The 14,176-nt window shown below is 33.1% G+C and overlaps 1 protein-coding gene across 9 annotated transcripts in view; it reads right to left on the reverse strand.

Moving 5' to 3' along the window:
* Nucleotides 1-14,176, reverse strand: part of LOC145276755 (endophilin-A3-like) — a 557,457-nt gene that overhangs the window by 366,663 nt on the left and 176,618 nt on the right. The window contains exon 1 of one of the 9 annotated variants that reach the window (XM_080127999.1): nucleotides 8,381-8,541. The exons of 6 other annotated variants lie outside the window; for them this stretch is intronic. In XM_080127999.1, coding sequence (XP_079984125.1) covers nucleotides 8,381-8,401 — 21 coding nt within the window. In that variant the 5' untranslated portion in view covers nucleotides 8,402-8,541. Of the gene's footprint in view, nucleotides 1-8,380; nucleotides 8,542-14,176 lie in introns of those variants that run through there. 2 more of the 9 variants (XM_080127998.1, XM_080127992.1) reach the window with 2 other exon arrangements.

Raw genomic sequence — 14,176 nt, forward strand, 5'->3', positions numbered from 1 at the left:
ACCAATGCCAACAATAGAATCTTTGGATTCATACGATATGATAGTAGTGATATGATGACGTTTGAAAGAATATATAGCTTGAATAATTGCAGTATAAAGAAACTAGTAATTATTATTCTTACCGGAATGAATTATTTCAAAAGAAAATACGGTTGTGAAACAAGTTAAGAAATTATTTTGTTTGTGACCTATTTGAGTTTTAAAAAAAATCGATATTTTAAGTTGCCGTAAAATGAAAGACACTTATAAGATTATTAGACAAACGAAACTCGCTTTTAATGGAGATTGATTTGATAAGCAATTCATCGTAACACAAGGTGACGTAAAAGGAAAACTAAACATTTGGGGTTTCAAATGAATTACTGATGTAACGTAGGTAACGTAGGTACTTCGTTGCGAAGGAACAAAAAAACAAAACAGGAAAAAAATAAAAATCCGATTCGGCATTTTTTTCAAGTGCAAATGAAATGCATTTGTTCGTGGTTCTTCCAAAACAACGCAATTTCATTATCTTTCCAAAGTCTTTTCGCACACACGTGTACTTTTTAGAAGTCTCTGTCCTCACCACATCACGCTGTCTTAGCACCAGCGCTTTCTCGCCCTCATATTTATACGTCCATCTTTGCTTCTCTTTTGACCACGTAGCACATTTTTTTTTTTTACCTTTTCTTGTGACACAAGCTTGCGCACACTTGCTAATTTGCATACATGCTTTAGCAGTTACTGTTAATACCTTCGCTAGTCAGCCATCCTTGGCTGCTGCTGATTCTCTTACACATGCCTATACATGCTCTGTTACGCTAATACAGCTTAAAATGTCGACAATCAAGAAACAAGACACTAGTTAATAGACTATCAACAGATGACATTAAAAAAGACATTAAACTGAACATGATGCTAATGATCATATACACACACACACACACACACACACACACAGTGTCCAAAATGTCACTGAAGGGGTTTGAACTTTAATAGATTCTTTATGTTTGATGATATCTTTCTGTAATTGTAACACAATCTGACTAAGATATTGGGAAATTAAAAAAATTTTTTTAAAATTCAAAATTCAAACAATTATCCATAATTAATTTCCAAAATATCTGTAAAATATCAGAAATAGAGAAAAAAATTTTCAGTAATCGTAAAATGACAAAGAATTGGAACCCTTCAGTGACTTTTTGGACACCCTATCATCATATAACGATTAGATCACTTTGACAGACGTTAAAAAACATTTAAATAAATAAATGTTTAAATTTCAAGAATATTTCTCACAGTTAACGGTGACCGAATGGATTAGGTCCTTGCTAATGAAGCCAGAGATGGCTTCTGTTGCCGGGTTCGAATCTGTCGACTGGTGTTAATTGTGACACCCTGCACTGATGATTGCCGAAAGGACGAAACACTAGTGTCTGTAGGTATTTAATAATTATTATAATAATATATATATATATATATATATATATATATATATATATATATATATAGTCTTAGTTATAGTATTCCGAATTTTACTGGGTTTATATAATTGAAAATTCGGTAATCGTTCATATATCAATAAGTTTTAAGTCAAAATGAGATGACTTAAACTGTAAGCTACAAAATTATCATATTTCATAATTGAGCATTCATATATTGTTTTCACAAAATCAAGACATCAAGGAATAGATTGATAGCAACAAACAGTGTATTTCATAAACTTGGAAGGGTGAGATGTAGGTAAAATAGTTTCTCATGTTTTTCCATATAAGGAAAATGGATTCCATACTGTTCATTGTTAAAGTGTTTTTTATTCAATACGTCTGACGAAAGGCCGTTCTTCTGAAAATTTTCAAACGACATAAGGTTTAAATTTGTCCGAATAGTCTTGAAACAAATGTAACTAACGATGAAATACACTATTTGTTGCTATCACTATTCCTTGATGTCTTGATTTTGTTAAAACTATATATATGTGTGTGTGTGTGTGTGTGTGTGTGTGTGTGTGTGTGTGTGTGTGTTATGACGTCATTGTGAATAAGGAAACACGAGTACAAATTAATTATCTATAAAAGTGAAAACGTATGTTTGTGTGTGTACATTTCCCTACCAAATAACTCAATTTTCAGTCTAGGGACTCGAGATTTGACATAAGGGGTATTGAGATTTTGAAAAATCTTTTTAATCAGTTTTAGGCCAGAAATTTGGCTGTCTAGGAGTCAAAGTTCAATGATTTAACCTTTGAAAACCAATTGGGGTAGAAACATTTGAAATTTTAAATGTGGGTTACTTGGACATGGATCAAACTTTTTAATTGGATTTGAGCCCCTCAAAATAAATGTTAAGGAGGTCAAAATTGGGGTCAAAATTTTAAAAAATTGACCTCTGCGATCTCTACCAAATTACTCAGCTAATTTCTGGACTAAACATTTGAAATTTTACATAAAGGGTAATCAGAGATAGGACAAGCTTTTTATCAGTTTGGGTTGAAAATTTGAGCTGCCAAGGGGTCAAAGTCCAAAAGATTTGACCTCTGCGGTGTCTAGCAAACTATTCAGCCAGTTTTGGGTCTAAACATTTGAAATTTATACATAATGGGTATTCAGATATGCGGCAAGCATTTTAATCAGTTTTAGGGCAAAAATTCGGCTGCCAAAAGGTCAAAGTTGAAAGAGTTGACCTTTGCAGATTCTACCCAATTTCTCCGTCAATTTTGGGTCTAAACACTTGAAATTTTAGATGTAGGTAACTTGGACATGGGTGAAAATTTTTTTGATTTGAGACTAAAATAATAAATGTTAAAAGGTCAAAATTGAGGTCAAAGTTTTAAAAATTTACCTCTGCGGTCTCTACGAAATTAGTCAGACAATTTTTGGTCCAAACATTTGAAATTTTATTATCTATTCACACGTAGGGCAAGTTATGAACATTACATAGGGCCCGTGCAAAGCAGAGATGAACTGCTAGTAGTATATATATATGTATGCCATAATGTCTGGGGACAGGTTTAAAACCACTGTGAGAGAATCATCCTCAGTCTTTGTTAAGACATGCATCTATGAGAAGGAAAACTGATGTAAAACCTGAGGTCTACTGTCTGCTGTCTTGAAGCAATCATTTGCACTGAGTTTAGCAGTGGTTCCAAAAAGGTATGGATAGTTCTATACAAGGCCTTCATCACTATAAACAAATCATCTGTATGGATTTCGGACAACTTAAGTGCCTGAGCCTCATATGCCAGGATTCGATGAGAGAATATTTTATATATAATTTTAAAAATATTAAAATTATTTTAAACCGACCAAGTGGTGAGAAATGGGGTGAAATGCTATAAAACCTATTTTAGATAATCTCCTCCCTAATGTAACGGTTAATAAACAGTTAATAAAGATACAAAATAAAAAAAGAAAATGGGGGAGGGGGCTCTTTCAGAAATAAAAAGGAATTTGCCAGATTGAGGTTCAACGCCGGCATTATGAATATGCATGCATAACGTAGTAGCTATTGGTTCATGCTTTAATTTTTAGTTTTGCAAACATGTTTTCATAGCTCAGATGGCAGAGAAAAAAAATAAATCATAAGCTAAACGTTTTGGTTTTAATTTTCGGTGGTGGAGCACGAGTAATTTTTTTTTTTTTTTTTATTTAACTTTTTAAATCATTATTATAAATGGAGTCTGATGTAATATAATAAATTTGAACGATGCATTAATCAAAATATCATATTTAAACATTTTAGGACCAGGCAATGCTGAGCGCCCTGCTAGTCTCATTTTCTAACTGTCCCTTTTAGTGCAATTGTTTAAATCCCTCTTGCAAATGAAACCAAAACCAAAACGTTCACATGGTTCACCGGGTATATTTGTCAGGTAATTTTTTAAATTCTTTTTCACGAGCCCAGTTGCTTCTAGAATTACTGGAATGATAGAGATCTTCCCAAGATTCCAGTTTCCTTTCATGTTGTACATAACACCTTGATATTTCGTTATCTTTACCTCTCCTTAACTAATTACAGGCAAGTGTAGAGTTTTTAGTCACAACGCTATTCTTCTGGTTAAATTTTACACAGATTTAATAGTGCTACGTTAAGTAGGAAAAAAAAAAAAAAATTAAGATAATTATACAAGCTAAAAATAAATATTTTCATAACATTTTCTAGTCAATTCTCTAAACAAAATGTCACAATAATATTTATACCAAAAGGTCAGATGGCGGAAATAATTATTGACGTATTACACTCATATACTCTGAAATAAAACCAAGAATTATTTGAACAGAGATTCAGAAGAATTTGTGTGCATACGTGCAAGTCACTTTCGTATATTTAGTTGATAGATAATATAAATTGTCATTTCAAGCCGTTCAATTATTTCCCAAATTAACTAAAACAGTAATTTGCAATTACAAGTTTTCAATAAATTCTAAGAAGCTATATTATACTTGTCAATATCATGTTCTCAGAAACTACTGACTGATCTGGTTAAAATTTTGTATGAATCTTTGCTACGATAAGATGCAGCGAACGAAGTATTATAGTATCCATTTGATGCACAGAAATCTTTGCTATGATAAGGTGCAACGAACTAAGTATTATAGTATCAATTTGATGCACAATAAGGAATTTGTATGTAATGCAAAAATGAGCACATATTTAACCATGAAATTGGTATAATGCACTCATTTGAGGTCAACAGGCTATAACTTTTGCTTGTTTTTAACAAGTTGAAAAGTCTATTTTTATTAATACTTATTGATATATATATATAATTAATAATTATATTTTTTAAGTGAAAATGGTAAATATTCTGCATTTTAAATTATATACAATACAGATAAAAATTAATTATCTTCAACTAGCCAAAATATGCTCATTTTGGTTACATATTTTGGCTTATATGTGTGTGTGTGTGTGTGTGTGTGTGTGTAGTCATCTACATACAGTACTGTTTCGCTGTTTCACAGCTCATCAGTGCGACTAGACAAGCAACAACCTCAAGCCAGGATCGAAACCCGACCGCCCAAATGACAGCCGAACTTCTAACCATTGTGCTATTCAGCTGCTGTTAAGCGGGCAGTGAATTAAAAATGTTTTGACATTGGACAAATACCTAAACTCAATTTGTTTACACAAAGAGTATCGTTTAATATGCTAATGGTAATTTGTATATCACTTCCCAATATGCTCAACCCAAGATAGGGAGCATTATATACAGGGTGACCCCCCCAAAAAACGGGCCCCAACTCTAATTAGGCCCCGTTTCTTAGTGTTTTGTCCGAATGAAATGAAACTTTGGTCATAACTAGTTTATTATATTCAAAACATCACATCAAAACACTAGGGTCTTTGGCCTTTTTTTCTCCGTTCTACAGCATATGTTCTAGATATACTTTCTATGTTTTTTTTTTTTTGGGGGGGGGGGGTCACCCTGTGTGTGTATATATATATATATATATATATATGTAGTTTTTGCTGTTGATTTTTTTAAATGATATTAAGGTTAACATCTCCGCCTCTGAGATCCAGTGTTTTTCTTAGAAAGTCGCCTTTTTTTTTATTTGGACGTATTTTTTATTCATTTATTATTTTTAAAAACAGTAATCTACAAACACGCGTGTTTTGGACTCCTACTCCTCTTCAGCGTAGCTTGACTGTTGTTAGGATTCAAACCCCGGACCTTATGTCCAGCGTCCTAACCCATTACGCTATGATGCCATAGACAATTTATTGTTTAGTTTTTATCATTTATCAGGATACGTTGTCTATGGCATCATAGCAGAATGTGTTAGGGCGCTGGACTGAAATACATAAGGTTCAGGGTTCAAATCCTAACAACAGTTAAGCTATGCTGAAGAAGAGCAGGGCTCCAAAACACGCATGTCTGTAGATTACTGTTTTTAAAAATAAATATATATGTGTATATATATATATATATATATATATATATATATGTATTATAGTATTGGGATGATTAATCGGAATTGGAAATTTAAAAACATCGGGACTTTTTTGGGGTATCGGAAAAATTTGTGGCTATTTTTAGATATCCAAAACGATTGTTTTTATCGTTTTATATTTGTTTTTGTTTAAAACTTAATTTTCCACGCCTTGTATCAATTATCAAATGATGAAATATTTATTAATTTTAAGCGACCAGTAAAAACTATTAATTTTAAGCGACCAGTAAAAACTATTAATTTTAAGCGACCAGTAAAAACTATTAATTTTAAGCGACCAGTAAAAACTATTAATTTTAAGCGACCAGTAAAAACTATTAATTTTAAGCGACCAGTAAAAACTATTAATTTTAAGCGACCAGTAAAAACTATTAATTTTAAGCGACCAGTAAAAACTATTAATTTTAAACGACCAGCAAAAACTATTAATTTTAAACGACCAGCAAAACTATTAATTTTAAGCGACCAGTAAAACTATTAATTTTAAACGACCAGTAAAACTATTAATTTTAAGCGACCAGTAAAACTATTAATTTTAAATGACCAGTAAAACTATTAATTTTAAACGACCAGCAAAACTATTATTTTTAAACGACCAGCAAAACTAAATTCTATAAGTCATAAGTGTATTTTTTTGCTGACCTATGCTAACCCACCCTTAAAGGTAATGTCTGGGAAGATTATATCATGGCAATAAAATACTGCATTACTCCCCCCCCCACACACACACACACACAAAATAAAAAGGAGAACATAATCCTTGGGATCATAATAAAATGTATTATACCCCTCTTGAATTGAACATTCAAAGTACATTGATCTGATATAAACTGAACGGAGTATTTAAATATAATAATACACTTAATCGAACTAATAGTATAGTTTTAGTTTCAGACAAATATCAAGCTTCCATTACTACTATATAAATCAGCAAAAACAAAAACGGCATGCTAACAGTTACATGAAATTGTATTACGACGGTCATTTCAGAAATAAAACCTATTTTTTTTTTTTAACTCAAAAAGTTGAAGAGCTATGAGGACGGGAGTAATACCTTTAAAACAAGCGACCTTTTGTGCTCCAGAATTTATTTTTCTACATAGTCACCATCATTCTCAATGCACTTTGGCCAGAAATTCAATGACGCATCTCTGCTTCTGACGCACGTCCATAAGAGGGTTTGCTTTCTTAGAGTCTCACACCGTCAATATCTGCAACAGAGATGAAACTTTCAGGTCATGAATGCATATGTTCAATCACAATAACCACGCACTTCGCAAAACCTTTCGAGCGGAATTAAAAATAGGAGGCATTACTTTTGAAATACCCCACATATTTAAATAGCAATAAAAAATATTATATAAATAGCTTTAAATCTTGTCTATTTATACATATGCGATTTTACTTTTCGAAATATTTGCAAGTGGATCTCGATATCAACAGACTAAATCGACTAGACGGTCTGATGTAAATGACGTTTAACTTTTTAGTAAAGCCCATTTGATACTTAATAAAAAGAAATATACAATATTGGGGTGGGGGGGTCAAAAAATAATTTATTAAAAAAAAAACCTGATGGAAGTTTTAACAAATTAAAATAAAGGAAAATTTCTTCATTCCAAACTGATCATTGACCATGGCAAATGGTCAATTCTGTAATTAAGGAGAGCAGAAAGTGGATCTTTGATTTACTCTTGGCAGCCTCATAACTTTCGATTCTCTTATTTTGCCCTTTAGTCCTCATATTCCATGAGCGAGGTTTCTAGTAAAAAGGGAAGAATTGCTGTTTTTCGAGTCAGAATTTATCCATCTAACACTATAATGTTTTCAAAGATGTGACGAAACTCGTATCAACTTCAGACTTTATACAATTGTCAACAAGACCGGATTTATTCTTTCTCTCTTCACGAGGGGCTGATCCCTCAGAGTTAATACCACCAGAAAAATGAAGAGAAAAAAAATAAAACACCAACAGTCTTGTTTGAAAAAAGTGTATTACACCGAAAGTTTCAGACAAAAAAAAAAATTAAAAATTTAAAAAAAAAAAAAATGATCATTTTATAAAACATTTAATACCATTTTTTGGTTTTCTAAAATTTTCAACTCAACCTTATGAAATGTTTTCAAAGACGTGACCAAACTCCTATCTAACACTTATCATTGGCTAATTTTTGATACTAAAGTGTTTTGTTTTTTTTTAACTCCTTACATTAAGTGGCATAACACCTTGTTTGGGGGCGATTTCCATTTATTGTCATGGAAAAATTATTGAATAAGACTTAAGAATTAAGGCCGGACAACTTTTAAAACTTCATTAAATAAACAATTCATACTCACAGTACAAAACATGAAAGAAAAATGTGCGCGTGTGTGTATATATATATATATATATATATATATATATATATATATATATACAGAGAGAGAGAGTTCTTGATACATGCCTGTTTCAGTTGATTGAACATGGTGACAAAACGATTCTTGAGAAAGCAAAAAAAAATCCTTAAAGACGAACAGGAAAACGCCTCTAAACTTGCCAACAGACCAGATTTATACTGAAAATCTTAATGTCTTCTGGTAAACTATGGCCTTTAAAACCAATGTCACAGATTGTAAAAAGAAAAAAAAATGTCTTATCGATCAAGTCAGGAAATATCAAAGTTGTTTACATTTGTTCGGCAAGAGTTTTCGTGCCAATCAACTACCTCCCCTGAGGTTATTACATTCATAAACTCCTCTACTGCATTTGTTATTATGCACAATGGCAGACAATCAACTGAGCGAGCGCTTCTGCTGTTGGCATTTCAAACTACGATCAATTCAAGCCACGACATTGTTGTTGGTCGAACCAGTAAGTAACAAATCAATGTATTTGTTAAACTACAAAAACATTTAAGTTTTTGCCAATAAACTGTTGCATGATTCCGTTTAAATGTTTTTTTTTTGTTTTTTTTTTTCCGTTTTAATTTGTGCAATCTTAGTTTTCTTAAGAACCTTTGTCATTTTGTACAAGAACAAGCATGTTTAAAGAATTCTCTATCCATTTTAATAGTTTGCTTTATCCGTATTATTTTGGATGATTTGGACAACTGTTCTCGTCTGGGATGTTATTCTCACAACGTTTCGGCCGATGTAACCTCGACACTTCTCCAGGTTTATCTTATCAAACTCGGGAATGGTTCTACTTTATGCTGTGTCATGGTTACAAACTACAAATTAATAAATATTTTTTTTTATATATTATTTGGATTATTTCAACTAATTTTCTCGTCTTGGATCTTATTCTCACAACACTTTGGTTGATGTAACCCCAGAACTTCAGGTGAGTGTTTTTGAATTTTGGAATTTGAATGGAACCCTTTATTTAATTCACAAGATTCAACTTCTTTCGTTCTGTCAGCCATAACTGGATTGTTCTCATGGACTTATGGCACAACGGATAAAGTGATAGGTATAATCAGTTCTAAGTGACTTCTAGAGGTTGATGGTTCGATCTTCAGTACAGGCAATACTAAGAAAATAATTAAGAATTACTTCACACTTCTGTCATAGATTAGAATACAAAATTAACCTTTTGTCGTACATGACAATATAATTGAGAAATTAATCATTTTTGTCCCCAAAACGATATCCTGATGATATCATACATTTCATAATTTTACTCCAAGGTACACTTGACTTAAAAATAAAGATAAGTTGTTTTTCATACCAAATCGAGGATACATGGTTGGCAATCAGTCCGATAACGTCTAGGCCATTCAAGTTAGATGGCATTTTTTCTGTCGGGCTGAAGTAAAGGTTCTATGCAGTTCTAGAAGTGCAACTTCCCAGGCTTTATCTGAGGCGCCTCTACTAGAAAATTCTGACGGGGCTGCTCAGGCATTTTTGCAGGCCAGAGTACTCTGCTTCTTGGACACTGGCTTTTCAATCCATACCTACCGACTGTATAGGTAAAAGAGTTATCTACTTCTGCACTGAAATAGTACTCGGGAGTTATCTGTCCCTGATACAGGAAATACTGGGGAGTTATCTGCCCTATAGAAGTATATAAGAACAGATGGAAGCAGCTACAATAGAACCCCGGGATACAGTGACCCTAGGATATGTTTTTTTTTTTTTTCAGGTTACGATGTGGAATACAATGTTTTTCAGGACCCGGATTACGGTATTTGCCCCGCCTTGTGTTATTCATGTTATTTGATCATATACATGTGTATTATATAATGTACTGTATTTTGTTACTAATTATTAATATGTACTGTATAAAATTTTGTTTAGGCTCCACCATACGGCGATTTCAGTTTATGATCTCAACCCCGAATGGATTAATGCTGTATCCCGGGGTTCTACTGTATTTGTTTTTTTTAGTTGAACTGTGAAATGTTGAATGAACTGTGCAACAACTTTGCATGGCGCTATGAACAGGATTTAAAAATTGTAAATCATGGAATTTTTTTAACACTATGATATTGAACTCATAAACAACCACCATGGAGCAACATTTGATGAAGGAAAACATTGAGCTCAAAAAAGTAATGTTGCTTCACAGGCTCATACCATTGAGAAATGGATCATTTTTGTTCCACAAGATATACTGACGGCATAGCAAAACTGAAGACTTCTTTGATTTTATCAAGCGTTTTTAATTTCTCTAATTGCTTGAGGTGACCCAGAACTGTTGGATGGCGTGCTTAACATTTCCGCAAGTTTCTGAACGTGTTGCATGTAAATCTGCTTTCACTATTAATAATGCCTCCAGTTTATTGCTGTCAACTGTAGGTATACCAACACCCCTTCTCTTCCCATCTTAAAGGTCGTCATCACTAAAACTTAAGTGTTCAAATCAGCTTTACGGTGTACATTCATTTAAGGGTGCCAGCATGGACGCACTTGCTACGTCTGATCACATTGAAAAAATATGATGCAACTGAATAACTGTACAAAATGTTAATATGTAAATATCTTTTTTATATTTCTATCATATTTTTCTTAGTTTGTCTGTCTGTTCCACTTTTTCTTGGAAACTACTGATTTCATCTGGTTTTAATTTTGTATGAACCTTTGCTACGAAACGTAGATTCCATGAACATCCAAAACGTACATTCCATGAACAAAGCTACTTTCTTAGAAGTGCACGCCTGTGGAACTCTCTTCCGTTTGCCCGTTTCCCACCTGACTACAACTTGGATGTCTTCAAGTCCAACATAAACAAATTCCTGATGAACATCCCCCTTAAGTAAGACACTTTATCAACTCTCCAATACTAACAATTACTGCGATACTATCCCATTGATTACTGTACACGCAATAACCCTTATCCCCGAGTGGCTTCCGGGTCTTGACGTGGTGATTACCATGTAAAAAAACAAACAAACAAAAAAAAAAAAACAAGATGCAGTGAACCAAGAATTATGGTATCCATTTGATGCACAGTTAGGGATTAATAGGAATTAACATTTCATGTAAAAAGTGAGCACAAATTTAACCATATCAATTTGGCATAAAACACTCATTCTAAGTCAACGGCCTATAAATTCTGCCTGCTTTTGATAGGCAAAAATCTAGTATGCACATCATTTTTAAATCAGCATTTATCTCCTTTAGATAAATGTAGTCTACAATTATCTCCCTTAAATGACGGATTATTTTTTTGAATACAAAATGGTGAATCTTGGTGTCATTTCTTTTTGGTTAAAACTATGAATTATTTTGTGGAATTGAATAATTTTTGCCATGGATCTATTCTTGTGATTTCGTTTTGGTTTTAGTAGAAAGTGAACATGTTTGGACATTGTTGTTGATTTGCTGTTCCATGACTTAAAACATTCTATGCTTAATTGTATAACTTAAAAAAAAACATTGCCTTGAAACAGCTGTAAACAAATGATACTCTGTGTGTATGTTCTTTAGTTGGAAGAGAACTCGAAAATGATTTATATTGTCAAAAATACATATTAATATTTATTTTAAAATGTTATGGTTAGAAAGCCCCATTAAGAAACTGAAGTTGGGCCCCGTTTAGGAAATTGAGAAGAGGCCAACCAACGAATATGCATTTTCCAACTTCCTGTTATTGAATACTCTCATAATTATTGACTTTGACAATCGGCTTATATGGCTTCATAAGTACTTTTTTTTTTCTATTTAAATGTTAATTACTAGTGGCCTGAAGGAAAAGGGGCTAAGCCAAGGTTAGGTTTGTTGATTGTGTTCAAGTCTTCTGGCCAGCAGTGATTATCACTTCCTACACTGATTATTGCATAAGCATAACACACAAGTGTCTGCAGGTATAAAAATTAAATATGCATATCGTATCCTAGATACAGGGTTGCAAAATAGCATGCGGAAAAAATGTTATGAAAACAACATGATAGTGAAATAAGTACCAGTGCCGGGTGTGAATTCGTGCAAGAACTGGTAAGAGTTATTTCTTTTCCATTGGGAACTTTTAAATGTATTTAAATATAGATTTAAACAACGGGTTATCATGTGTGATCGGGTAGATTGAATATACAGAGTTAATGCGCTTTCAAGGATCAATAAGCAAAAGTTGTTGATTTTCTTTGATCAAACTTGTTTAAACAATATGTTGCATATCTTATATATATATATATATATATATATATATATATATATATATAAAAGCGAAAATGTATGTATGTATGTGTGTTCGCTTTTTGTGTATGTCTGTAAAAGGCTTTTTTCGCTGAACTTTTCGGTTGGCTCATTCCTTCTTAAAACTTTTTATATCACGTCTAAATGATAATTACGAACGGAGGTCGCCTGTCTATTTAATTTGCCCGACTTTCACGCGTTATTTTTTCCAGATTTTTAGAGCATCCCGTGTATCTTTCGCTTTTCAGTATAAAACAAGTGAAAACTGGCTTGCAGCTGCGTCATGTTTCAAGGTCAAACATCACGCGACTTAAGGTTCTCGCACCTGTTAATTTTATTTTATAAACGTTAAATTAAGAGGTTTTTCATTCCTCTTCTCTCGTGGTCGAAATGGCTAGGTCACAGGGGGTTTTTCCATTTCGTTTCCATCTCCACGTCAAAGGTTCGGGGTTCAAGCATACTAAAACTTTTTTTTTCTTCTTTTACACCTCCAAACACCTGGCCAACGTTTTTTTTTTTTTTTTTAAACAGGGTGGTTTTGATCACCCCGCCCCCAACAAACACCCAGGCCACGCCGGGTACCCCCCCCCCGCTAGTATATATATAAAATAAATGTTTAAATTTCAACGATATTTCTCGCAGTTAAGATTAGCCGTGAGGTTTGTTCCTTGCTAATGGAGTCAGAGATAGCTTCATGGCTAAGTTTGAATCTCCCGTCCGGCAGTAATCATGTCACCCTGCACTGATGATTCCCGAAAGGATGAAACACTAGTGTCTGTAGGTATTCAAACATTTTTATAGTAATTTTATATATATATATATATATATATATATATATATACACACATACACACGCGCATGTGTAGATTTCTTGTTGATTTTTTAAACAATAAATACAGTTAAATAAGGTCTTCATCTTGAAGATCATTTTACTTAGAAAATCGCCCATATTTTATTTGGACGTAGATAAATAATATTTATATTTATTTTTTATATTATTTTTAGAACAGTAATATATATATATATATATTCATATTCATTGGGATTAAAGGATTCGGATAAATCCTTTATATAGGGACTTAATGGGAAAATTTTCGGTTGAGTACCAGAAGCTGGCAGTTCAACTTGAATTTCTAAATTGAATGCATCTTGAAGATATGAAGAAAAGAATAAAAATGCAAATGTAGTGAAACATTTTCAGAGTAGGTGGTATGTAATATAAGTTGTAAGGAGAGAACATGCCTAGAGAAAGAGATGGAGAGAGGAGGCAGAGTGGGATGAAGTGGGGAAGAATAGGGGAAATAGAGGGGGAGAAGGAGGAGAACGAAGTAGAAAAGACAAATGAAGAGAAAAGAGGAAGAGAAAACAAGGGAAGAGGAAGAAAAAGAAAAAGGGAGAAAGAAAGAAAGAAAGAGAAGAGGAAAAAAAAGGAAGAAAGAGAGGAAGTAATGGGAAGAAAGAGAGCAAGAGGAAGAAAGAAGTGTGTGTGGGGGGATGATTTGTGAGAAGAGGAGAGAGATGAAGAAAGGTGGGTGGAAGAAGAGAGGAGGAGAGTGATTTATGAGAAGACAGGAGAGAGAGAGAGAGAGAGAGAGAGAGAGAGAGAGAGAGAGAGAGAGAGAGAG

This window comes from Euprymna scolopes, chromosome 5 (genome assembly GCF_053919585.1).
Source record: "Euprymna scolopes isolate OS-2025 chromosome 5, ASM5391958v1, whole genome shotgun sequence".
NCBI lineage: Eukaryota > Metazoa > Mollusca > Cephalopoda > Sepiida > Sepiolidae > Euprymna > Euprymna scolopes.